The 27859-nt window shown below is 40.6% G+C and overlaps 1 protein-coding gene across 3 annotated transcripts in view; it reads right to left on the reverse strand.

Moving 5' to 3' along the window:
• Window positions 1-27859, reverse strand: part of ERBB4 (erb-b2 receptor tyrosine kinase 4) — a gene marked incomplete at its 5' end in the record, with an annotated part of 567763 nt that overhangs the window by 159805 nt on the left and 380099 nt on the right. For all 3 annotated transcript variants that reach the window (XM_082763474.1, XM_082763473.1, XM_082763475.1), the window contains 7 exons: window positions 837-927; window positions 1887-1960; window positions 6369-6495; window positions 8190-8303; window positions 9877-10018; window positions 13719-13837; window positions 20874-20939. In XM_082763474.1, the coding sequence (XP_082619600.1) occupies window positions 837-927; window positions 1887-1960; window positions 6369-6495; window positions 8190-8303; window positions 9877-10018; window positions 13719-13837; window positions 20874-20939 (733 nt within the window). The remainder of the gene's footprint in view (window positions 1-836; window positions 928-1886; window positions 1961-6368; window positions 6496-8189; window positions 8304-9876; window positions 10019-13718; window positions 13838-20873; window positions 20940-27859) is intronic.

The following is a 27859-nucleotide window of genomic DNA, read 5'->3' on the forward strand; positions in this document are numbered from 1 at the left end:
GAATGACTGCACATATTTTATGACTGATGATGAGTAAAGACAACAGCCAGTTTCTGGGCAACCTTTAAGTTATTGTATTTTAATGATTGTAATTGTTTTCCAGCTGTTCTAAATAAAAACTGCTGCTTGCAAACAAACGCTGGGCTGTAATTCAATCTCAAGGTTTCACTGCTATTCATAATCTGCTTGGCCTGCTGTTTAAGATGCCAGCAGAATCCCATGACTGATTTACTACATTTACACAACTGGGAACCAGAGTTTGCTCTATACATCATTCCGCTATCTTGTGCTCCTCCATTACTTCTCACTGCATTTTCTTCTCTTCAAAATCAATTCTTCTGTACGAGTGTTCATATTGAAACATCGCTGGTAAAAGTGGCACTACACAGCTAACACGTGCCCCATCTGTGAAGTACTTCAGTGTTCTTCCATGTATTTATTATCTTTTACGGCTCCTTAAGAGCAGATTGTTCCTTGGACGCGTGAGCCTGCACCTCTGTTCGCACCCATAGAATCTTCCAGATAATGAGGCTAAGTAGTTTCTTTCAGTTTACATTTCACATTCATAACATATTTTAATATCGTAAGAAGTATTTGCTGGACAACGATTTAAGAGCTACAACAATGACCCAAGACATTCTAAGTTTTTTTTGTTGTCTTTATATTTTTTTTAAACCATTATAAACAAGTGCTTATCAAAGATATTGTTAACGAATAACTTGGTAACACAGAAAACATACCAGTTTATGATGCCTTTCCAGAAGGATGTCGCAGTCTGGGCTACCAAATAAAAGGCTAATAAAAAAAGTATTCCATGAACAGAGAGAATACCTTACCTATATAGAGCTCTTCCACCAATTGTAACCAAGTTAGAAAACACCCTGAAATCCGTCATATTCTCAGGCCACGACTGTATATTCAAATACCCTGAAGGAGGTAAAGGCAAACAGGAACATCAGTCATTTCAGACATAAAGACCGCTTGATCGTGTACATGAATTAAGACAGGCCTAACCTGTAACTGAAAGACAGTGCTGGCCTGAGTAAAAGAAAGAAATAAGTAATGAATGCTGCACAGTACGGTGTGGGAATTCATCAGCCTGCTCCGCACTCTCCTCCAGGAAGGCAAAGGAAGACTTCAGCAGTGTCACAGCAGCAGTGTCATAGCACTGAGTCCACTTCCAACAGCCAGACTTTCAACAGCCTAAACACAAGCTGCAATCTGCAAGGCCCGCTAGCCACTTCTTAGAATTTGACAGAATTAGGATTTGCCTTAATTAAGAAGGATCAGTTTAAAATGTATTGCATACTTCGGACAGAAGTTGAGAGATCCTTTCTGAAGCATACAAAGATAAGACTTCCCTGAAACAAAGAACTTGGCATTCCTTTCTGAGTGTGCATGAGTCACCACTGGAAAGCAGTCTCTGCATAGGCAGAAAGTGGAACTACGTATTTTGTTCTACAAAGACATCTATACATGTAGTTCCCCATGATTTTTCAGTACAGGACTGAAATGCAGTACATCTGTAAGCACAGAGATAATGCCACTTAAGTGGTAGAGCAGACGCTGTCACAACTGCTGTCTGCAACACTTGTCTCACTTTGCTAGCACTGCGCCAAGACCCCCAGCCCACTCAGCAATAAGGTCTTGGTATTCTGGTGTCTGTGTACCCCAAATGCAATGTTCACTCTGTACTCATTAGGAAAGGACAATACACTTGTTAATAATATGTGATACTGGAGTTGTTCTGTATTAAACTTTGTTAAATTGACAATATGCTGACTTTTAAGAAAAAAGCATGGTATCTTCACAAAAAACACCAAATCACAACCATAAATGCAAAATGAGAAGAAATTCAGATTGTACGAATCAGAAGTGTTTGTTACCTGTTATTTCTCTCACTGTTTGGAAGATATTTAATTTCTCCGGGTTAATAGCGGCGATTGTGTGGTATGGATCCCTGAAAGATTAAACGGACAAAATGTGATACAATGAATAAACAAAAAAGTCACGTTCACAAAGCTATGCCATGTAGAAATTATTATTCTTTCAGAAAAGGAAGTCAACATTTGGCTTTTCGGTAGTGTATGTGGCAGGTTTCTCCAGACTGTTTTCAATTTTTTCAGACTGTTGATTCTACAGAATCTGTAGAAACTTCTCCTAAGTCATCTTGAGGGGAAATAATGGTGCTCACTATCTTGAAGGATCAAATCATCAATATTTGAGTAAATACTTATGCTCTTGGAAAATTAATGGATTCTGAACAACTATGGATGATATCCCTAAAGGAAAAGATGCATGTTTTCAACATTTTGTCCAGGAAGGCGAACTTAAATGATAGTTTTAATACCGCACTGCCAGGACTGTACTTATAAAATTGCTACTGAAACAAGTAACAAGCTAAAACCAGAAGAAAACTAAGAGCATGCTGGCAGTGCCTGACCTTGGACATTACAAGGATGCACTGTTTAGAAGGTGTAAAATGGGACATCAAGAAGCACACACAGATCTTTGCCAAGCTAGTTGGTCATTAGAGAACTGAAATACCCCCATCAAACATGAAAATCTCTAAGTTAGACATGCTATAACATGAAAAGATGAAACTGACTGATTTGACAGTGACATTATTTAGCTTTTCTTCTTTAAAATTTTGTTTTAAATTTTAAAGGAACGAAGAGCATTTGCCTGGACAATGTCCACTAGGAGGAAACATACTGCGACACTCCCGTTATTTAAGGAATAAAAGCCTAACTCAAACAAAAAAACTCCTTTAAAACTCAATACCACAATATTATGGTATTTTTATAGGGTTGTTTGTGAGGGTAGCAAACATCTTCAGTAAAGGTGGAACATGCATTTCCATCTCTCCTCCTTCTGCTTTCCAAGAGCAGAACTCCTGGAATTGGAACACATTGGTAATCAACCAAGCTGTCTCTGGGGACAGGTCTCATGAGACTGTGCTGTGGCAGACTAATGGGGTCACTTCAACTATTGTGGAGGTGACTCCAGGATCGTAAAAAACAAAATAAATTCTTAAACCTCAATATAAAGCCCAGTGGACCACAGAAGCATCGTATAAATGTAATTCTAACAATTTGGGGCTCTCAAAAGTAGGTAACAAATTTGTACTACCTAACAGAAACACAACACTTTGCTTTTAAAATGCATTCCTAAAAAAGGAAACACCACAACTGTACTGAACTCGAGGCTGCTGAATTTCGCCTCCAAATCCTAAGATAAGGTGGTCTTTAAGTATACAAATTTAAATCCCCTTAACAGGCAAATGCCTGACATGTTTTTATCAACTTCTAAAACTGCAGACTAATGCAGTTATCTACCATTCTTATTAGCAGAGACAAGATTTCTCAGTAGAACAGGCTCAGCTGGACTTCACAGCTCCAGGAATAAGCGTTTCAGCTGATTGTGGAACTGTAGACAGACAATGAAAGGGAAGATAAAAAGCTGGCTAGCACTGAGGGCTTGTTGCTCCTGCTGCAACAAGGAGCATTTGCTGTTAGTTAAGGCTGTCTGTCCCCAAACTACACCCCCTCACAGGCAGCAGCACATCCAAAAGGCAGCTTGGCTTTTTAGGAACCCAACCATAAAAAAACAATCGAAAGAAAATTGCACCTGAGCTGTAGGGTTCCTCCCCATTTTCTAGCCAACGTGCTCTGTCTCAGGTCAGAGATGTGGATCTTTAAGAAGATCCCTTCATCCACACGCTTTGGCAGAGTACTACCTCAAAAGAACGAGCACTACCAACTCACCACAATTTAAGGCCTACCTTTATCCCACTTCACATTCAGACTCTAATTAAAGTCAATTCAGATTTATATAATTTCTACATAAATAACCATTAATAGTTAACCCTGGAAACAGTTGCTACTTAAACACATAGTTTGCATACACATTGTAACAAAGGCATAGAGACTAAGTTTAAGAGCTCAGACAACAGAAAGGCTACAAAATGATAGGATCAAAAACATGACAGCATGAATTGTAAGTACAAAGCTACGAATCAAAACAACAAAATCCACTCTTAGCATCTTTCACTGACTTCTCTGCTACTACAAAACATCTCTCAGTTGCCCAGGCAGCTAGACTTGAAGTCCCTACAATCTGAAATGCTGAAAATTCACACAAAGAAGCGGCAGTTCACTGCGTAAACAACTTTGTAACAGAAGTTAACTAGAAGTTCAAATGGACATATTTTTTAAAAAAATATATTGTTTTTGTTGATCTGCTCATCTATATAATAAACTGCTTCTGTAGGTAGCTAGTGTTTTTTTATTTCTTTTGTGTATTACTCATTTGCAAAATTTACAGGAATATTAAACAAAATTCTGTCCCAGAGATGCAAAGTTATTTTAGCACTCATATATTTTTTAGTACACTCTACCACAATTTATGCTGTGGAACAATTCAGGTTTGCAGAACTTGGTGTCTTCGTGCTTAAGACTGGTTGGAGTGAGTTTTGTTCATGAAGAATGAGACAAAGTTCTGCACAATTTCAATATTAACTGACCTAAAAGGTTTTCTTCTATTAAAATACAGCAACATATTTTAACTCCCTGCTTTATAGTCTGTAATTTATTTTTTCTTTTTTCCCAAGGGACATGGTTTTATTCAAGATTGGTTTTGCTCCTTTTAATTTCAACAGATTTGTTAATGTGACCCACCTTGTAACTCTGCAATTAATGCAACTTTTGCAACAAGTGCTCATCTAATTCTGAAACTTGCATTTCACTTAGTACACAGAGAATTGCTCAATTCCTCCAGCTGCTTACCTTGCGTTTACTGCGTACTTCCTGCCAGGTAGGATTCAACAAATTTACAGCCAACCTCATGGCCAGTCATCGGGACAGATGAGGAAGCATTAAGGTGCAAGCACTGACTCCTGCGTGACCTTCTCCAGGCTTCCCCAGGTCCAAAGCAGCTTTTCCTTAAACCATTCAAGCAGCTTTTCCTTAAACCATTCAAACTAAAGTGTTTCAAACTATGCTACGTTAACCTTCCACACTGTACTCCCTGCTGGAGAGATGAGAAGGCCAACTATACAGCCAAAGCCCACGTTTGCTGGCCTTTTGAAAATGAGCGAGCTGCAGAGCCCCCACTGAAGCAGATTTTCAACCTTCACATGGCTGGAGTCAAGCTGTAGGTGAAGAAGTATTACAACCAATCACCACATCAAATCTAGGAAACGAGACCTTTCTTTCCACCTCATCTGGTAGGCAAATTTGAGCCATACACCTAGTGTCAACCACTTTAACACACCTGAACCTAAGACCAACAAAAGATCTGTTGCCAGAATTCCACTTAAGATCTGCGTGCAGAAGTTCAGTTCATCACTCTCACACTACGCCATGAAACTGCAAACATGGAGTTAGTCTGGGAATTTATTTAGTATCACAAATCTGGACAACCAATTGCAACCAGTAAGGAAAGCTCTGAGAAGCCTAAAAAGCATGGTAAAACTTCAAGGCTATACAGTGGTAGAAGTAACTGAATACTTTGTACTGTTAGTGTACAAGACGTGTGTATACCTATTACATATGGAGAAAAAAAAGGGTTTCATCTTGTTAGCATGTTTTGAGAATTCTGCCCATTTTAAAAGAACCTGGAATACCTCAAAGCATCACATATAATTTACCATGGCCAATTACATTATGAAGGCTTGAATTAGTCAGAAAACGCAGTCACATGTGCGATCTCGGTGACAAAGAATGCAAAGCAAGAAAGTGGCTGCTTGCACTAGGCCTCCCCTGATCAAAATAAATTAACCCTGCTCTCCCTGGACACATCCCATCCTTTCAGAATTTGTACCATGCATTCACTTCTGATATAATGACACAAAGTGCAAACTATAAACAGCAAGAGGCTGGGTATTTGGCTGGGCTCTTTCTTTCCAAAAGAGACATTGGTGAGACTTCCAAATACTGGTTCTGTACCTCCACATGACCTGTAATTAAGACTTATTCAACATACAAAGATATTTAAACCAAAACACCGTAGTTAAGTACCCCTGAGTTTTGCACATCTCTGCAGTCAAACCTTTAATATATGTAATTTAAGCCAATTGACTGTTTTTTCATACATGAGCAACAACCACCAGCCAGGCTCTGACAATTTATGGTACCCAAAGATCACAGTATGCTTTTCTCCTTCTAGTGCCATCTCCTTCATCCTTTCTCTTCCTATAGGTTGAATCATAAGAATGCCATTAACAGTTCCCTTCCTAACTAAGTCAGAAAACTTATTTACCCTGGATCTGTTGTTCAGCACAAGAAGCCTGCAGCCATAAGTAAGAGGTGTACACTCCTGGTTTCGGCTGGCACCATGCCATAACATCTTTCCATTTTGTCACTTACCCATGAATCCCAGTAACGAGGAAGATAAGGTTGCCATTGATCTTGGTACAGTTTATGAACTTGTCAATATTGCTGGAATCCACCGTCTGAGCTGACACTAAACTCCCTGTTCCAATGCCATCGCATGCTGCCAAAACAAGGAGTTGGTGTCAACAACTAGGAAAAATGATTACTGACCCAGAACACATTGGTCTCACACACATAAGTGTGAGACTTTGTTTCTTTCAGAGATAAAGCTGAAGAGATGTGTCAAAATGGTACCACCCATATTCCCCCAAACCACGTGTCCATTCAAAACAGTAAGTCTAAGTACCTGCCACAGAAGGGCATCCCAGCAAACACCTTGTTTCACAGTGCTCTCAAGGCCAGTATGAACCCCAAAAACTCCCTCTTGAGCCCTCTGTGAACAGAGGCATGAGGACTTGGCTTAAAGCAGCTGGCTGGGTGGTCTATCTGCACGCTACTCACTGCAGAAGGAAGGGGTCCCACACTGCTAGCTCAGTGGGTCCCTTGGCTCTGACGGACCTGGGAATTTCACCATTCGCATGCTAGAAAGTGCCTTATACAGGAAGTATGAAAAGTTCTTTCCTCATCAGCTCATTAAATAAATTGAGAGGCCTGAAGAAATGTTGGTACTGTGTGACAGATCTCTGTCTGGCCTTCAAATGTAATTCAATTGCATTTTCTGGGACACGTGATGCACAAAAGAATAAAACCTTTACAACTTCTGTAAGATAATGCATCTATCTCCCTAATGAAGTCCTCAAATGGCAACTATTAACACCACACCTGAACCTTTTACACACATGTAATAGCTTTCCTCTGTCCCATTAAGCAAGGCTAAGAGCTTGGCAAGAACAATACATATGTACTGACGTGCATGAACATGTACCTTTCTGGAGGGGGGCAGGGATGGATCTGTTTACTGCAATTAGGTTGAAGGACAGAACACTACACACACTTAGAATTCAGTGTGTAATTCCCCAGCCTTGGCAGAAATATCTGTGTTTGTCTGTCTCAGCCATGTGGAGTGACTGCTGATTTACAGGGTTTTCGTAGCTTCATTGTGAATTCCTGTTCAGACAGGGCTTCTGCTAGGACTGAAAAACAGCATAAGCCCATGCGGGAAAAGTGATGGTGTTTTGCTCCTGAGACATTCAAGCAGGGAGCAGAAAGCCTCCCCTAGAGCTCAGGACAGCAAAGTAATCTGTAGTACTGATGAGGACTGACACCTGTCACTGAAAAACTTCTAGTCCTCTCGAAAGACTAGAAAACAGTCTTCTGTTTTCCAGGAGAAGAAAGATATGGGAAAAACATAGATGTTCTGGGTAAACATAGATATTCTGGGAAAACAGAGATATTTTTAGAGAACAAAGAAAGTAAATGGAAACCTAATGCTGTAGTGACAAGTGGGAGACACACCACACACCGAAGGCAAAATTTTAGTGTAGCCTCCTTTGGGATGACAAAAGGAGAGCTCCGAAACTCCTCCAGGAAATACAAGTCATTAAAATGATATAATAAAGAATTCCTTCAGATTTCTCTAAAACCAATGAAGAAATCCCCCTCATTTTTATCTAAGCAAAAGTAATTGGCTTAGTTATATTACCATTATAACTGAATAAATTTTCATTCCGTTGTATTTACGAACACATTTCACACACAGCCTACACAGTTCAAAGTTTTGTGGATATCCAAAGGCTATTAATATCAAGTATTCTACAGCATACTCATACATATTTCATTCCAAACTAACACCCTGCTTTGGTCTACTAAGGTATAGACTACATTCAAGAAAATTTATACCAAATTACTGCCTACCTTTAGGACAAATGTCAGTGCAGGGCTTGCACATCTTAATACCATTTTCTTCAACCTCCATCTTAGAGCTTGGACACGCACGAACACAAGAACTGGAATCGACCACAAAGTTGTCTGAGCAGAAAAAAGAAAGATATTGGTAGAAAGTGAACCACTGGGCTAAACAATACTGGAACATATGGGTTTGGACTCTACTATGTCAGTACATATTCTTATTTACCTCAGCACTTCCACATAAACACCAATGTTTAATATTCAGTGTTTTCAAAAGCATCTAAATAAGGCAGTTAGGCATGGCTTTGGTCACTCACGAAAATCTGTGAACTGTCAGTTCATAATACCCCCCTGTCCACTCCCTGTCCCCCCCAATTTGTTTTTATTATCATCTGTGAAAAAAAAAAATAAAAAAAAAAAGTAGTTATGGGAATTGGAGAGAAATAAAACAAGATGCTCTGCCCTCTTTCACACACACAGAAGTATATTTGTCTGGGGTAACACTCCATGGGACAATGACAACTATTTCAATTTTGCCTTGTCAAACAACTGCCAAAGGGGCTTTAGACTGATCCTACTTGATTGAAAGCTTAATGTCAAGAGGGAAAAATAAGTCAGAAAGTTCAATGACGTATTTAGACAAAGGATCACATCCCTTAAGTAGTACAAGATATACCAGTGTTGTTAAAAATAAATATAAATTTGGCTTGCTTAGAAGTCCAACACTATTATTAGAGACAGAATTAAGCCTTGACAGTCCTAGCCTCATCCTACTGTCAGTGAGAACTTTGTCACAGAGATTCGAAGTTTGGACTTAGCTTTGTGTTGAATTATGACACTATTTTTTTTTATATATATTACCCATTTTTCTCACAGATAAATTACACATAAGCAATGCACACCACAACCAGAAATCATGGTGGAAATTAAAGGGAGAGCAAGAATACTGTCTCCCTTATTTTTCTATCTAAAATGTCTATATCAAACTGTATCAATCAACTCTGTAAGTATTTGGGACTCATCATCTGGCTTGCAATTCAGAAGCATGTGTTTTTCACATGTATGGATTTATTTTTTTTTTTAAACACCCCCCTCCTCCCTACTACTGTAATTTTACTTGTGGCATTGTTAGTATAGCATGTCTTCTTCCTCACTGGGAAAAACTGCAGAAAATATTTATGGTAACTTGATGTTAGTCCATCATCATTCCAAGAAGAGGGCATCAGCATCATGAAAGTGTTTGCTAACAGGTAGTACTGGTGGTGGACTAGTTATTTTTCTGAAACTGTGATTTCTACACTTTTACAATCCCACTAATAAATACAGCATTTGGCGCTATTTTGACACTTCATTTCTAAACGTACAAGGGCTAATCAAAACCATGACTATAACACATAGTTCTGTCTTCATGACTATAACAAATAGTCATGAAGAGAGAAACTCAGTGAATTCCCTTTCTTAAAAAAAAAAAAAATCACTCTAGTATAAGACACTTGGAAAGTGTCAGCAACCCAGAACATCTCTGTCTTCAGTTAACATGTGACTGAGTTACTAAAGACTGCATGCACACGCAGAGCTATTTAAGACTGCACTATTCACTTAGCTCTCGTTCTCTCATTGTTTTGCGAGGTTCTTGAAATGCAACTCAAAATTTTCCATCCCTGGAGGAAAAGGCAGATAACACAGCACTTACGTGGGCATTTCTTGACGCAAAAAGCCCCATACGTGTACTTGGCATTGTGATTATGTTCCAGCTGGAAGGTGGTAGGATTGTACACAAATGTCTGCGGGCACTGCGTCACACATGCACCACTGTCATTGAAATTCATGCAGGCCTGCAAAGCAAGAGAGAAGAAAAAAATCACCTTGATTAAATCATACAGTTGGTTGTGGTTCGTTTTGTTTTTTTAGCTTAACAGTCCTGATTACTCAGAAGTGTTGAGACAGTGAGAATTAAGACGCATGTTTTTCTAACCCCCGTTTTGTCTACTTAGATTTCTTGCTAGGACCTTGGCAAATACATGGCACATAAAGGAGGGCTCACAGAGACCCCTTAATTTGAAACACTGCTGCCTGTTACAGCACTTCATACAGAAACATAACAGAACCGTAATTTGTTTCATAACTATTGTTACTACTACTAATCAACTAATTCACAACTCGATGGGACATTCTAAAACTGCCAAGAGTGAACAGCTATTTATCTTAGTCAGTCTAAACAAATGCTAATGACTTTTCCTTAGAGGTCCAACCTTTTGATTTCTTACAGCATGAGTCCATAGTCCAGCTGAAAACTGAAATTCCCAATTAGAAAGCAAGAGGGATAAGAACTTCTTTTGAGCCAGCACAGGAGGGGGTCATTTCCCTAAGTGGCAAGTTTAACAAGGTCAGTTGCTTCACACACTGGGAAAGGAAAATAGGACTTTGTATCACTTAGCATTCAAGCTCAGCCACCCACAGCTGACAGAGGACAGGGCCCTGACAAATGAAGAGGCAAGCGTGTGGATAAAAAGAGTAATGGTATGCAAGGAAAATAATTGACTGTGAAAGGTTGATAATTAGTAATATTAAAAAAACCAAACACACCACACCACTGATTTTGACATTCCTTATCACCGTGAATCGTATCTATGGTTTTAACCACAGCTTAAAAAAAAACTGTTGGGAGTAGCAATCACAAAGCAAACTGCAAATGTCTAGTGTCAAATCTCATATGAATATGAAAGCTGTAGCCTGGCTTGCATCCCACTAGCATTTTAAGCAACCACTGCTACTGGATTCTGCCTCCCCATTTACCAGTCTCTAGCAGCCACACTGCCTTAGAAATTTCAGTCTAGGGATGAATCTGGGAATTTTCCTGGTAGTCAGAAATACCAAGGTGAACCTGAATCTTTAAAGAGTCAGCAAGCACACCACTGAGACCCTCCCACCCCACCAAAGGCTGGAAGTTAAAGAAAAGTGAAAAAATTCCCCTGTTCTTCAGCTTATCTCCATTCAGGTCATGACAGAGGTTACCTGTCAGGTCAGGAGATTTCAGGAAGTTAAGGCTAACAAAGTAACAGAAGAGAAGGACGCACACTGCTGAAGAACGGGACAAATAGGGAGTTCCATGATGAAGGCACCATCCTAGCCTGAATATGAACTTCCACTGTCCTCAGGAGCTTGCAGGTAGGCCAAACCAGTCCTGTCTTTGCTGGTTCATTAAAAGTTGTATTCAAAAAAATCGTAGTTCCTCAGAGAACCAGAACTATGATAAACACAGTCAGTTTCTTCCTCATCAAGAACCAGACAGGAAGTCCACTCTATGAATAGGGATTTCTGAGTATTTAGCCAGGCCCTGCTATGCATTTCAAGCTTTAGATCCAGTTAGGTTTTGAATACAAGATAGAAAAACATGTCTAAAACGTTGTTTTAGCATGTTTGCTTGCAGTTATGTCAGATGATGATTATTGTCTTGCTTTTATATAACTGAATATCCCAATGATCGCATCGCAGCATATGGAGGAGGAAGATAATTTTATTTAGAAATAATAAAGCCATATTTAAAACAGGATGCTGTTACAAGCTGCCATACACTGAAGGATTTTTAATGTTTCATAAGCTGTACTTTTGCCTATCAATAAATATTATTTTAGTTTGTTTCCTCAACTTACTTTACATCCATGTTGACTCAGGAAGTGCTTTGTCAAGTACATGACAATCCTCTGATGATGGTGTAGCAAATGCAAAAAGCCAAGCACATCAGTGCTCTTCACAGAGATGGCACTTCTCAGGAAAAGCCCACATGGAAGACTGGAGAACTTTTAATTCACGAACGTAATATTTCATACACATTTGTAATTGCTTTAGTAACAAACTTCTAGGATGTGGTGCTAGATGTTGCTAATATGGGAATGAAAGTACGTACATAGGGAAAAAACAAGTTAAATGAGTTGTATCCTTCAGCTGAAAACTAAGCACAGCTTTCACTGCCTAAAGGGTTCCACTTTTCACCCAGTGTGGTGTAAGCAAGTAATGGCTAGTCTTGAAAGACCCCTGCTGAATTTCGTTTACATTGCTCTGGGGCCAGGAGCGAATGAGACCGATGCCCTGGGTACTTCTCTGCAGGAGCAGAACAAACACGCTAGCGTGATTTTTAGCATACACATTTCCACAGCTGCCACTATTCAGGAAATCTAATTCATTTCCTTTTCTGCTGGGGTATTATAGAACATGGACACACAAGTTGTGGGTTCAACACCTCAGCACTGGAAATGTTCCTTAGCTGTCATTATGGAAGCAGTAGGTGCATTTTTACCTCTTTCCTTTACATACATGTATTGACGTTATATGATGACATGGGCAGGATGTTGTTTTCATCTCTCTTCTCCAAAGCATTACAGAAGTTCCAACAAGCTTTGAATCAAGCCTACAACACACACTGATTACATATGGTAAAGTCCCAATTACAGACTTGACAGTGATTGAAGGCCACCACTGCATTTCCTCAGCAGTAAAAGAATACCATTGAGAACGTGTTTTGGGAGCACAGTACCTACCACTATCAAACGGTATCTGAATAGTGAGAAAGTTTGGGTTACAGATAGAAGAAGATTCATTTTTGCCTGTTCGCTGCGATCCTCTTGCCTAGAGTAGCAAAACATTTGCGATTGTCCAAACCATATGATCTCTCCTCCCAGTCCTATCTGGCAGATTTTAGAAGGAGCCCACCCAAGCTGGTAGATGTTTGTCTCCTCAATCACTTGGGTACTTCCAAAGATCCACTTCTCTGAACCCATTCTAGTTCTTGGCTTCTTCAGACCTAGGTTTGCTACCCCTGAAAACATGAGCAAAACTTGCCTCTGTAACACAGAGATGAGCTGCATGTTTTTTGAGATCAGTGTGGGGAGCTGAAGCTGCTGACACTACTACAAATACAAACGGTAAACAAAATAAATATGGCTAAAGGCCTGTATGTACAGAATGCTTGTTTTTTAAGGAAAAAATAGCCTTTTATTTTTTCTTTTTAATCTTAAGCACATGTAGTAGAATACATACATTGGGGTAGAGTATTTTGGGAACTGCTTTTCTTCCCAGTATGGCTAGTAAAAGAACCTGAGTTTAAATCAAGCCTGGCAGTAATAGGGAACATCTTTCAAAAAGAAGCTAAATTGTATTCTTGACTTTCAAATATAAGGCACACCGAGCAACAATAAAAGCTATGCTCAAATGTAATGATAAATACTTCTAAAAATTCCCTATCACCTCTAAAAGTTAATTTTAGGAAAGCAAAAGATAAAAATCACAGAGATTAGCATACTAATGTTTCCCAATCTATATTTACAAATCTCATAAATCTTTTAATGGGGAATATTAAGTAGATAAGTGATGCTAATATAACGTGAAAAATATTAAATGCTAGAGTTCACAGTCAAAATCTGGGAGTGTGCATGCAATACATTATAAGGGGCAGAACTGTGAATTTCATGGATTAAAGCATTAAGAACTTTCACTGTGACTGCCAGAAACAAGAAAAATGGGAAGTCTCACACATACAAAGCAATCAGTGTCTTTAGGTCCGGAACAGCCTCCAGCGCATTCCCGGTGGCAGCAGTCGCTGACGTAGGGCCCATAGCACCGTCCATCACACTGCTCTGCGCACACTGTCTTGGTTACTAGGAGGAGAAAGGAAAAATTATCGTGTCAGCATCAGAACCAAGGAGACAGCTTTTCAGCTGCACACTGAGGAAAACAAGCAGAACAACGCCGTACTGAAAAAAAATACAAGCTTTAAGGCAATTTTTTTCAATGGCAGTAGTAACTGTTTTCCTCCATTATACCTTTACAATACCTTCTTCAAGAATGTACCATTGCCAGAAGACTGCAAAGGAAGATTTTTTTACAGTTGTTTATTTTCACCCTTGGAACATAATGTAGAATACTATTTTCAAATGACTGGAGCTTAATAAATAGCTGATGGACAGCTATGGAGAGAAAAATAATAATAATAACAGAAGAGCTCACCAGTTCCACATGAGTTTTTCCCCATGAAAAACTGCAACACTGAGTAAAAAGCATGTAGAAATTCAATGAGGTTAGCAATCTCTGAGCCAAAAGCTGTTCTTGATGGCAATCAATTTGAACAAATTGGCAATGAGAACAGAATACAACCTTCAGACTGGAACATATTTGGAAATACCACTCATCTTTTTCTAGTAACACGATCCAGCCTTCACTCACAGGTAAACAACTATAGTCTACCCACTGGCAGGTGCAGCAATTTACGTGGAACCACACTGCTGTACCTCAGGGCTTAGTCTTGGACAAAGAATGGTCAGCAAGTGGAGTAACTTCCTCCCCTCAGCCAGTCTTTATATTACAGGAAAGGGAATTAAAAGTTTCTGCAGGACTATACCAACCTAAAGAATTTGAGGAAGCTGTGCTGTCAGCTCTTTTGATAAGGAGCAAGGAAGTTACACTTCTGTAATTAAACTTAACTAATTATTTTGTTAAAAGCATTTCACTAGTTCTCTGTGGAAAACATTTTTCAAAAGGCCAAAGAACACAAAATTTCATCCAACTTCTTGCTCCATTCTAACGTGATGCATCGGTGATTCCTTTTTATTAATGCTTCCAAACTGAATTCCCTCCACCACTTGCCGGAAGTACTTAAGGTAACATCAAAGCCTCTTAATATACACAGTATTTATTTAGGAGATTAAAAATGTAAATAATGAAAGAGAAGTCATCATTTATAGTCTACAGAATAAAGTAATGCACTTCAAGAGTAATTCCAACTTGCTGATACCAGAGACTGCACTAGAAAACACTTCTATGCCTCACACAGTAAGATTTTAAAAGTAAGGGAATTTTTTGTAAATGCACTGCTGCCAACATTACTAAAGAAACAGATTGAAGGCTTTTACTTAATAACTGTACTGATACAATGTTAGGACTGATAGGAAACAGTATCATAAGGTAACCAGGACAGACACAGACTCTCCTCATGAAAATTAAGGACTCAGTAAGTCAGCGTCTGCACATTGTTCAGACAGTTCAGTTCAGAACCTGGTCTATTGCATTTGGGTTTAGACTGGATTAGGCTCTATCTGTCTTAACTGCGAATGGAGGTGAAGCCTCCTGACTTAACACAGAGCCATGTTTGCTAGAGCCTGTTTGGGTCCCAGGGTCCCCCCAGTTGGAAAGGAGCGGACATCGTGGCACGGCACGGCCACTTTCCTCACTGCTGTTCCACTGCAATTTAATGTTTTGTTTAAATCTGGAAAGTTTTGGTGTATGGTACCTCTGTGTAGAAAATTATTTTGAATACCTAATTAGCTCAGTTATAATTTCTTCCCCTGAGTGCAGCTGCTGTTGGGATGCCCACCAGGACTCCACAGCCATTGCTTCCCTGGGCAGACAGCCTCCGGGCTGGCTTCTCCAAGGGCTGCTGCAAGTGCCACCCTGTCAGCTACAGAGAGTGCCAGGAATCTGCAGCATCACCCCAAAACAGGCTGGGAGGAGGTGAATCCCCACCTTGGCCATGCCAGGTGTCCCGTCACCATGCCATGCAGTGTATCTAGAGTACTCGTCAGCTCACTGGCGCCTACACTGAGCAAGCCCAGATCTGCATTTTAAAGGATTTCACGATTCCATCAAGCTGTGCCACAGGTCCCAGCGCTTCCCAAGGCTGCGTAGTTTAAACAGCAGTAGGAAGTGATCTCCAGTAACAGCAATAGATTTAAGCAATTTACTGGCACCTTTTTAGCAGTTTTTAACCTACTAGTCTAGGCTCACCTAAACTATTCACCCTCTTCGAGAGCCCCCCATAAGTCTTCTGTCATGTGTAAATTTCCAGATACTTACTTACTTACTTACTTACTTACTTATTTATTTATTTATTTATTTACAGTCCTTAGCATTTTAAGAGACTACAATTTATTCCAGAACATGTATCCTTCTAAAAAGAAGAGCAGGAGCACGAAAACTGATGTGGTGGAGCACAGCCCCTTTCCAGCACAGGACAGGAGCAGAGTGCCCTCACGAACTCTGCTCCTCTGCGTGTGAGCAGGCACTGGTTTCACGCAGCCTCTAGCAAGCTGTTCAGGATAGGGCACGTGTTTGAGTTTTCCTGAACACTGCAAAGATATAAAGTGGTTTGCAAAATATATAGTTGTGAAGGCTTGTTGCTGCTTCTCCCTAATTGTTTATTTCATGTTTATTTGACTGGGAAAGCAAACAGTGCCAACAGAACTGCCAACATTTCATTATAGGAAAAGGACACAGCACACCTTATTTATCTTTTGGAGAAGGAGCCATAAGGCATCTTCAGTGGCAACATACAGAAAAAAAAAAAAATTAGCTCTGAATTTTTTGAAGGACTCACTCAAGACAGTTCACAGCAAAGGGTGTTCCCCAAAACAAAACAACTACAAGGCAATACTATGTAATAATAATAATAATAATAATAATAATAATAATAATAATAATAATAATAATAATAATAATAATAATCTGATTGTTCAGACTCCAGTAAACATAGCTCAACAGTTCAATTTCCTGCAATCATTACCACAGTGTAACCCTGCAGAAAATGAACTTTGCTGCACACATTTAAAACAATGGCAACTCTTCCCCAAAAACTTCCTCCAACACAGACAATTTATGGTACAGCTGCAACTCAAGACCTATCATGACAAAATGTGCCATGCATTGGGGCTGGTTTCTGAAGAGAAGAACAGAATGCTGACTGCCAATCTGCACTGGTGTTTCACTACAATAGCCAAAAGTTGTGCTGGGCATGGGGTGGAATGGGCACTTCAAGTGTGTGTGCTCAATTAATCAGTCTCTCTTATTGTTTCCCTTCATCTTTAATTATGTCAGGGCACTATAAATCTATGAAGGAAAAAATGGAAAGTAACTGAAATCAATGAAAAACTCTTATGAACATGCAAAGTTATTAGTGAAATACAAGGATTTTAATTAAAGATGCTGGCTCCAAGCAAAAATGCTGGGTTACCCTGATTGATCTAAGCTGCTGGTTCAGCTCTTTCCATCTCCCCCACCAGGCTCCCGCTTGCCTTTTGCTGCTCTAATTGGGTACTTCCTGCCTCGGCACCTTCTTTTTCTCAGCAACATCAGCTGCAGAAAGACTGTATAAATACAGTAATGCTCAGGCCAATCTCCTGTACATATACACAGTCACACGGTGTTTTACGTTTGCTGAATGCTTAGGTTTGGGGCCTGATTTAAAGGTTATTTCCCTTTTTTTGCCTCCCCGTAGTTTTAATTTAAATTGTTCTCTTTCAGTTTCATTCCTCTAGGACAAAGTGCATAATCTGTCATTTTAATAAAATAATGCAGTCAATTTATAAAGCTTTCAATTTCTTTTCATATGAAAAAGAAAAAAACCCATATCAGAGACATCAACAGCAAAAGCAGTAACAGTCTAACCGCAGATTTTCAAATTTGACTACTAACTTCCAAAAGCTTTTGTTCTTGTGCTTATTTTTAAAAGTGGTTTACATAGTGGGTGTGCCCAATACCCTGAAAAACATGCTTTTTAAGAGCTATTCCACATTAGCCTTTCCTGACACTAAAACAAAGAACACTCTCTAGCTTTTAAGTGTTTCATATTAATATTTACTAATATTTTAATTGTAAAAGAAAAATGGGTTGTTAGCTGCATAATACAGTATCCTGAAATTATCTCTGTTCTAAATCCTAATGGAACAGCTTATTTAAATTTTCCCATTAATTGCCTTCCTAAATGCATAAATTTTCTTGTCACATTTAGAGAGATGTTAGGATAGAGTTAGATGCAGGTGGTGTTTCAGACAGAGTTATACATACAGAGAGACATAGCTGGAAGGCAACATAAGAAGACAGGTAGATGATACTCATGCAAAAACAAAAGGATCTTTGCTTTTTTCCATATGTAATTTGAAATGAAAGACACGGATTAAGATCTTTCATTTTTTATCCTTTTCCTAGGAAAATAATTTAAATCTTATCTTGGGAGGGGGGCTCATCAGAATTTTTTGCTTCAATGACTGGATAAAAAAATGCAATTATTAAATACAGACATGGTTATGTTCCTTCTGGTTCTAGAAACAAAACTTTTTGATGCTGGGAAGTAATAAGGCCAAAGTCTTTTCCTGCAGGTGTTTGACGGCTGCCCATCCTCAAGGTGAATACGTGAAGGTATAGGCTGTTTGCAATACCGTTCTTCCCGTCTCCAGCTTGTGTCTAAGAATCACATTAATTAGACTGAAAGCCAGGGCAGAACAAGTCAGAAATGAAGGCAGCAAAAGCTTAACACCACTTGGATTTTTATGTTTTGATTTCCTACTCATACTCTAATTCTTTGCTTTAATGTTTTTAAGAAAAACAAGTTTTGTGAAAATGTGATGAAGAAATGCTCATTGCTAGCCCAATATTCACTTTTTATTAAATCCTGCTCTTTACCCAAGGCAGCACAAGGTCAGGTAGGCAAAAGGAAAGCACACAACCTAAAATTAACTCCTGTACCTGGCAATTGCTGCAGGAACTATACTGACAGTGTGTTTCAAGGTAAAAGGCTGTAAGTAGCTATTTCAAATTAGGAATGTGTGATCCGTGCATCTCCCTGGAACTTAGATAACATATGTCTTTGATAGTTTATTAATCCATGGTCATGCCTTAGCCTGTCCCCACTGTTTGGATATGAGAGGGCAGTCACTGTGAAGAAAGTGAGAGCTGTCACTCTGGGAGCAAAGCTACTGTGCAGCTCTGCTAAGCTTCTGACTTTGCAACACTGCAGATAAGTTTTGCTCTCTCTGGTATTATTACATTAATCCACCAAATCAGTTTGGTTATCTGAGAGCAGCGCTCTGGGGAGGTTGAGGCCATGTGAGCTGATCCTGCCACGTGGGCTTCTGCAGCCATGCGGAGTCCAGCTGGGCTGTCCAACACTGCATACGGCTGGAGCCTCAGCCTGCTCGAACCAAGGCTTGAGCCAGGATCAGATCATCCTTATCCAGCAGAATCGCCAAGGTTTTGCACTATTCCCTAGTGAGATAACCACGTAAGGCCCAAATAAGTCTGTCCAACTTGGGAAGAATTACCCACATCCTTACAGAGATGGACAAACAGACCTAAGAACCATCATTAATTAATTCTAATCTGGCCATGATATAAAATAATTCCAGACAACTAGATTTCCGTCTCTTTCCTCTATGTGCTTCAGTACATAACCTTGCTGTACGGAGGTTTTCTCACCACTGAATCCTTTGCAGCATTCATAGACTGCTAGAAAGAAAGGAGAGGTACTAGCTCAATTCAGACAAACAAGAATACGCTTCATTATACAGTTATTCCTGCAACCTGTCCTGAAGCACTTTTAATCACACCCGCAGATAAAGTTCAATATGAAAGAGCAATATAAGAACATGTTAGCTTTAGCAGAGCTATAATTGTCAGCAGCTTTGCCAGCAACATCAGCTGATGTACCTGAATGCAAAGGAGCGCAGGGGGGCAGAACCTCAGCAAGCACACAGCTCTGTCACCTGCACCCTGTGCTTTGTCACGGGCAGGAGGTTGGATTGGATTTCCTCATCGTGATAAACCCTAAAATGTTCACGTCAAGCTCTCTGCTGTTTCCAGTTTCCCACAATTTCTTGTTCTGAATAGTGGGGGAATAAGGCATTGTTGCTCTGTTTCTAATATTTCCAATGAAAAAGATGGCTAACGTTGGGCTACCATAAGTTCAGAGAGTTAGCTGGTACATCTGCTTGGTAGCAGTCAAATCCCAGCTACAACACAGCCAAGAAAATGACCACAAGCCAGAGCAGTGCTAACTCAGGGGTGTGAAGGTCTCAGTAACCATTTCATTTCCTGGGGGGAGAGACTCCAGTAAACCCAACCAGTTTTCACCATCCTGAATTTCAAAGAAGGAAAATGTAAAGGATAGCTCTATTGCTGCAAGAGGAAAAAGGGAGAAACATGTAGGAAAAGACAGCTCTCAATTTTCTCCTCTTTTCTATTTGCTAATATTGTAACTGCACTTCTAACTCCTTAGTGCCTGTCTGGAGGAGCTGAAAGCACACAAAGAATCTCAATATAGTTCTTTTTTCTTATTCATTTTAATGCTGTCTAAATTCAAGAGGACAGACAGACATTGTGAACAACCCTTCACTTGCTACTTCCTTCACAAAAAATCATTATTCTCTTTCAGTATAACTCAACTACGTTCTGAGTTATTATAAAGAGAACAATTCTGCAAGATAATTAATACTCCCAGGCTCCCACTGAAATAAACAGAGTACTCTGGCATTAGGAACTTTGCAGCATCAGGCCATCATTAAACATCTCCAAATCCGCCTTGTAGACTTTTCTATTCCTGCAGTATTCATTTCAGTGTATTCCAAAATAACCATCAATATTCTCAGGAGCCATGCTCCATGTTGCCGCCAAGAAGTGAAAAGAAAATTCAAGTTAGCTTAAGCATTTTTAGAAAGCACAAGGGAGGAAAGAAAAACATAAATTCACATGGGGGGAAAAAAACAAGATCATCAGTTGGCAAAAATATACAGAAAAAACCTTGAAATGTTTCAGAACTGCGCTAAGAAGAAAATTTATAGTATCTCTTCACAATAATAGTAATAAAAAAAAAGTAGGATCCCTGTTGCATCATTTTTTAGTCCTTTGTTTCTCAGGGTCTTGCATACTTACAGGTCTGGCAGTGATTTTCTGTGGGTCCCCAGCATCGGCCCGTGCAGGATTTGTGGCATCGACCACCTTTGGGAATGAAAGAAACAGGGAGATTAGAAATGTGGCTTCCTTTCATTTCTTTACCCTTGGACAACCACTGAAGAGAAGGGTCCATCTTGCCTTTGGAGAGCTTCTATGCTTTACTAAGTTTGAAACCATGCCTGTAAAAAAGTCCAGATACACAGCCAGAATGGGTAGCAAACGTATGGGTACTTATCTAAGTGCTTTATACCCTAAATCCCTGTGTGCTACAAATAATGGCTGGCACATTGTAAAACCAAAAAAGATGAAGTGTGGAGGAGCAAGGAACAATTTCACCACCCAGTGCTGTTGCTCTGTACATCCTCCATAAAACCCGCTCATTCCTCCCATGGGATGAGAACAGGCTGAGCAAATATCCATCTCATCTTGTGTTCAATTTCACCTGAACAATGGGGCACTAAACTCCGTGCCTTGGCAGGAAAGTGATCCAAAACCAATCCTTCCCCCTAAAAGACTGTACAGTCTTCATGTCCAAAATCACAGTGAAGGAAATTTGCTCTGTGCAGCCACTTCTCCACAGTGACAGCTAAACTCGTAGGACCTTGCCTTTTCTGACTGCAGAGTCTCTAGCTGCTTGTGGTTGTGGTTCTGCTTCTGAAGGAGCCTCGTGGAGGAGATGCTCTGCATCGTCCTTCCACGTGCTGACAGGCTTAATCCCTCAAGACAAAAGGGAACAGAAAGTGACTGCATTGCAAATACATATGGGGGAGGAAGAGTTAGCAACAGTACCTTTTCCAAACTTTTACAAACTACCTGGTAATCTTGCACCGAGGAAGGAGAGGAATTCACACCTTCCATTTCATGGCTAACCACTAACCACTGTGCAAGGAGGTGAAAGCGGTGGAAGGACTGGCACATACTCTCACTGCATCTTTTGTTACCTGAGAAAACACCCGGCCAGTCCCACGTCAGTTCTGATGTTGAGCGAAGGAGATCTCATCCTGCAATTCCATGGCCAGAGCTCAGCCATGCTCCTTCCTCCCTCCTGAAGTACAGGAGCCCTAGAGCACCGCATGTCCCAATGGCTATAACATGGGTGCTGCTGGAGCAAAGCCCCTTACAGGGAACCAGACCTGAAGTGATGAACTGAGAAAGCTAACACAAGCACTGGGAACGCCGCCGCACAGCCCTTCCTGAAGCTCTTCTGACCTCAGTAACCTGACCTCGCCTCGGATTAAACTTTTATTCATCACTGAATACTGCTGAGAACCTATTAAGTGAATTTCCACTTTGGACCTGATCCAGAAGCTTACTGAAGTCATCAGGAACCTTTCAATCCTGTACTAGCAGCAGTAGCTGTTAATGCTGCTCTGCTGCACCCTGCACTAAACCACATACTGTCCACAAGCTCCCACTTGGGAAACAAGGTTGGAGAAAACACAAAAGCAAAGGTTGGATCACCCCAAAAGACGAGTGTACCTACCAGATGTTACACAGTTAAACAGAACCACAGTCAGAGTAGCGTAAAGTCAGACTTTGTGTCGCTGCTTCTGTAAAGCCAGTGCTCTCCTCTTGGGTCTCACGCAGCACTGAAGGTGCTATTGATTATGTTGTGCAGTAATTACGTGCTGTGTGCCAACCACCTTGTTAAAACCACCGGCTCCTCACTGCACTCGTGTTCGTTTCAAGCAATTATACTGGGGGAGCGCTGGTGCTGACATCACCAGCACATAATTTGCTGTCACATGCTGCCATCTGTTTATTTAGTTCACAGATACACTATAACTACTTAATGCAAACTCATTCTGGCTGACAGAGAGGGGACTCCATCTGGCATGAATAATGCAACTTTAATCAGTAATAACGATTATTATGATTATTAAGAGGCTACTGGAGCTCCGTGCAGAAAGCTAACGCATCCGTATTGATTTATAAGAATGGAAGTTTAAAAAAAACACAGGTGAGGTAAACAACAAATTCAAGGAAGAACTTCCACAGAAGAGAGCCTTGAAATGACACAGTTTGCTTGCTGGGTTTGGCGCTCACTTTGCTGAATAAAAATGATGCCCAGGAACTGGGTTGTTATAAGCCCTGACCAACTGAACAAGCGGGAAGGAGAAAGGGCACGGCAGGGAGTGCACACTTCTGTACCTGCCGCAGCATGGCCCTCACCAGAGCATCATGGCTGGGGGAAGGCAGGGAGGAACCACAACCCAAGGACCGCAGAGCTGCTACCTCCTGCAAGGCTCCATTTTATGCCTGACCCTAACTTACGGTCAAATCTGACATCTGTCCTGCTCAAGGGGGCTGGGATTCAGGGAGAAAGCTCCAAGGCTGGCAGCCGGACACAGAGAAAAGCGTTGCACAGACCACTCGCAGCCACGTATTCCTGAGGCAGAAGAAGGCACCAGTTCAGCTCTTTCTGCCCCAGACTTCGGCCCTCTTCCAAAATTTACTGCAGGCACTGGGCTTTCCTTTGCAGTTTCTGCACTGAGATAACAGAAGATACTTCAAGCATCCTTCCAAGATACCTCTTACTAGAGAGGCCTCCCACACTTCTGCACAAACAACATTTAAAATGAAAATCTTCACACTTCAAACTCCTAGATGCTGAGCTGATCCTCAGCAGGCAACCAAAACGTGCTCAGCCAACTCTACTCCTCCTGGAAATAAAAGTGATCCAGCATCTTCAATAATCATTATTTTTTTATTTAAAATCTTGCACGCCTGCTTCCTGGTACATGACTTTGTTTGTCAGTGTCAGATGATCATTTGCATTTAAATAGAGATATTTAACAAAATAGCAAGAAAAGGCTGCCAGTTTTCCTTTTTCTCACTGGGAACTCAAAGTCTGTGCTTCATTGTTTTCACTTTTCTCAGCTGCACAGACACAACAAGGAGCCGAGCTTGTAGGCAGCACACCTCTGAATTACATTACATGTCCTTTTGAAGGTCAAATATACCAAGAATTAAAATCAAAAAACAAACTCCCTCCAAACAGTGTCTCTATATTGGTCTGTTTGTTCAAAAAAGAAAAATAACTTTCTTTGCTCTCAGCAGGAACTGGTCCAGATTCTGCCCTCACATAACTCACTATTTCACCTGGCTTTCCCACCATAATAAGGACAGATTGCAACCCATTAAAGATCAGCTCTGTAAATCTTATCACAAAAATAGTCCCATGGAAGTCAACGTAAGTAGCCAGGAGCATAAGGAACATCCATGTGAGGAACAGTTCTCATGATGAGATCTATATGCCAAGCTTAAACAATAATAAATCGATCAGCTCTGAGACTAATAAAGTCTTTACAAAAACTGTACTACTTCTCACAAATCTTTCCATATGTATTTCTTCTGATTTTTAGATTGTAGCAAGCCAACAGAGATTTGAGAAAAAAGAAAATCAAACAATTCCTGGCATAAAATAGATGATTCCTTTTATTCTTCGTGTCTCTAAAATATGCCAAAACCTACTAACGTATAGAAGCAAGGTGTAGGCGAAAGAAATAATGAAGAAACGGCAAACTGCAAAGGTATTTTTCCTTTCATCTCGAGACAACAGCTAATAAAGACAGAGGATTCCTTCCTACGATTTCCACCACTGGTTCTTGGCATCAAGATGCTGAGCAAACTGCAGTCTTAATGGCAACCAGGGGGACCTAGGAACACTCACCACTAGTAGTGGAGCAGCCCAAACCACCCAAAAGGAGTACGAGTTCACCTGTAACAATTCCTCATGCATAGTCTTACTATAATCAAATAATGAGTCAAGAATTAACTGGAATTTGCCCAAAGGCAGATTTCTAATGGACTCTATCTTGTAAGCGCAACCTTACCCATTTGCTAAATTCTTGTACATTAGTGAAGGCACATAAGCAAAGATTTTTTTTCTTTCCTAATGACATATGGAAAGGAAGAACCTTGCTCATTCTCCTGCCCTCTTTACAGAAGCAATGCTAGAGTACAGTTCTGCTCCTAAACAGTAGCACTGCTTGGAATACGTGATGACATTTGATTCAATAGAATGCAGAGGAGGAGGGAAGGAGTTAACAGGAGGCTTACATAATTTTTACAGACTTTGTTATGAAATCTAAACTTAGAAATGGAAAATTTCCACTGGAACATAAGAATTAGTTTTGCTTTGGCAAATTTCATGCAGACAACCAATGGCTCATCTCCTGGGCTCACCTTCCCTTGGCCGACACTAATGCGACTTACCTTCATTGTGGAGTCCATTGCAGACTACCAGTTGTAACTTCCAGGGTATTTTATTTTTTTATTTTATTTGTGAAAGATGCCTCTACTCTCCCTGCCTCTGCTGGAGAAAGTCACAAGCAGAAAGCATTTGCTCGCTAGGCTGGGAAAGACCAAGGTTACTTTATCCTTGTGCTTTCCCAAGAATTGAGAACGGCTTTCCTTTGTCTCCAGACTGACTTTATTATTTGAGGAGCAGTAAAACCGCAGAGGATTAAGTTACTGACAACACAAGAAAAATGAAGTCCTCCTCTTAACTCTTAGCTCAGTGTAGTACAGAGAACGCTGCTTCTTCCTCATCAGCTATCCCAGCTGCTTTAAGCAGACCTCTGTCAAGAGGCCTGGAAGGAAAGCATAAGTAAAACAAAAAATGGTCTCACCTCGTACAATGCTTGCATCTATGGATGGCTTCTACCAGGTTAATAAATCATTAATAGATGTTAGCATATCTGTAACACACTGATATTGGAAGTGTGAATAAACAGACCAAAAAAAAAAAAAAGTGGTTTTCACGGTTATATGCCATGGTTATAAGCCATGGTTATAAGCAGGCTCTTTACTCGTCCAGCAGTCTAAAATAATTAACTATCAAAACATCTATAAATCATTTATGAGCTTCTGTAAGCTACTTGTAGTCTCATCCTTAACCTAAAAAATTGGTCTTGCAAAAACGCTAGGGACATCCCACAGATGCGTCTGGACGTAACTCCCTCTAAGATGCGCAAAGTTCCAGGTACACTGCAGTAAGACCCAGTCTCCTTTCTCCATTGCTTAGGTGGGACAGAGGGTTTAAATAGGCTCGCATGTTGTATTTCTAAGCAGCTAAAACTCCTCAGTTATGTGTGAAAAGATAACACAATCAAAATATAATTCAAACACCACGGCACAGCATTAACAAGAATTAAAGATACTATTGTTGTGATGGATTGTTCTGCCTTTATCAGGCTGTAATGCCTTCCGTGTCCTTGTCTGGCAATTCCTATTGTCACACGCTCATTCATTCACACTTCTTTGTTAAGTAAAAATCATTTTACATTTCCTACCAGCCCTACGCTAGCCATCAGATCTCTTCTATTGATTTGAAAGTTAATTACCTAACACAGACTCACACGTTTCAGGATTTCCTTCCTTTATGGCAGAAGAGAGATGCCTTGTAAGAGAAAGTATAGCTTTCAGTAAAAGAAGAAAGCATCTGATAGGAATATCTAGCGCTCATTTTCTCCTCCTCTCTGTGGAAGAGTTATGGGATATAGAAATCAAAGGGCCCGATCCTCTACTGCCATCAAATTATGTTGCTTTCATTGATTTCACATGAGCTCACCTCGGGGTATTACCACTAATAGTTTTCCAACACGGGATTAGAAAATCCCATAAAATCCAGGCTTTTCTCTAACAAGCTGTTCTTGCACTAAAATTGTTATTTTGTTGTGGTAAATGGCAGCACATCGACTGACCTTTCCATCTCACAGCTGTATCACTGCTACCCCAAAGTCTTCATGCCCAGTGCAGGTACCCTGCACAAATGCTGGAGGCGTCCCTTTACGGTGAAAACTTGTTTGGACCCATGAGCTGAAAGCAAACTGCTAACGATCATTTCCACCGGGGACTTCCAAGTCTGCCATTCAGCCCCATTCAACACCTTTATCTTTCCCTTGGCTTCCTCCACAGATAGGAAGAGAGATGCACACAAACGGAGAGGGACTCGGGTACAGACAGCTGAAAAGAAAGCGGCATGGGAAATAGGTCTGTGAAATGAAAACAGTCCAAGAGATAGGCACTGAAAGAGCACGGCGAGAGATATGGGGACAGCATGAGGGAAGGCAGGGGGGAGGAAGCAGAGATAAACACGAACCAGCCCAGAAGAAAACAAAACCTCTGAAGGGGGATGCATTTTCAAGAGTAACGTCTGATGGAGACAATGCTCGCATGCGCACAGGGACTGGGAATCTGTAGAGAACTCTGAAATTACAGAGTATCGCTGGATACGCTGGTGGCAGGCACTTTTGATTTTAAGAGAGATTGGCCACCAGAGGTAAAGGAATAAATGGAAAGCCAAGAAGAGCGTGTCAGCAGCACTGAACGGGCTCAGGCCAGTGAATTTGTATTTATCACTGACAGCTCCGAGCTGATAGCAAGCTCTCTGTAATGTGACTTCAGCTGCTACAGAAAAATGTCTTCGGGCCACAGTAACGACTACAGGAAGGGACCTGAGGGGGGTAATGAAGACACTAGTTATTTTTCTCCGCCTGGAACTGACAGCGCTGGTAAGGCTGTGCAACTTGATGCATTAATTGGAGGTTTACTCATCCACACAACATAAAAACGTTCACATATGACATAGTGTAAAACTTTACACTGATTAAGCAATTAGGAGCTATTAATTATCACTGCTTATAGCTGTTAGCACAGAGCAATGTAAGTGAATTCCCCCCACTGTGGTGCTGAATTAGCTCCAATCAGCATCAAATGCATTTCTGAACACACACATAGGGATCCCGAGCAAATTGGGAGACACAGCCAGAAGGCAAAAAGGATAGGTCAAGTTATACCTGCTGCTTGGCAGGCTCATCAAGAACAACAAGCCCTCAGGAATCTTCCCTTGTAATCATTACTGTTAAGAAAATATATTCCCCTCCGTGAGCCATAGACAAAGAGCCTTGCACACTTGCAGCAGGACTTCTGCTACTAAACGGCCGGGCAGCCCCGTCCCT

Source organism: Aythya marila, assembly GCF_965140915.1.
Source record: "Aythya marila genome assembly, chromosome: 6".
Classification (NCBI taxonomy): Eukaryota; Metazoa; Chordata; class Aves; order Anseriformes; family Anatidae; genus Aythya; species Aythya marila.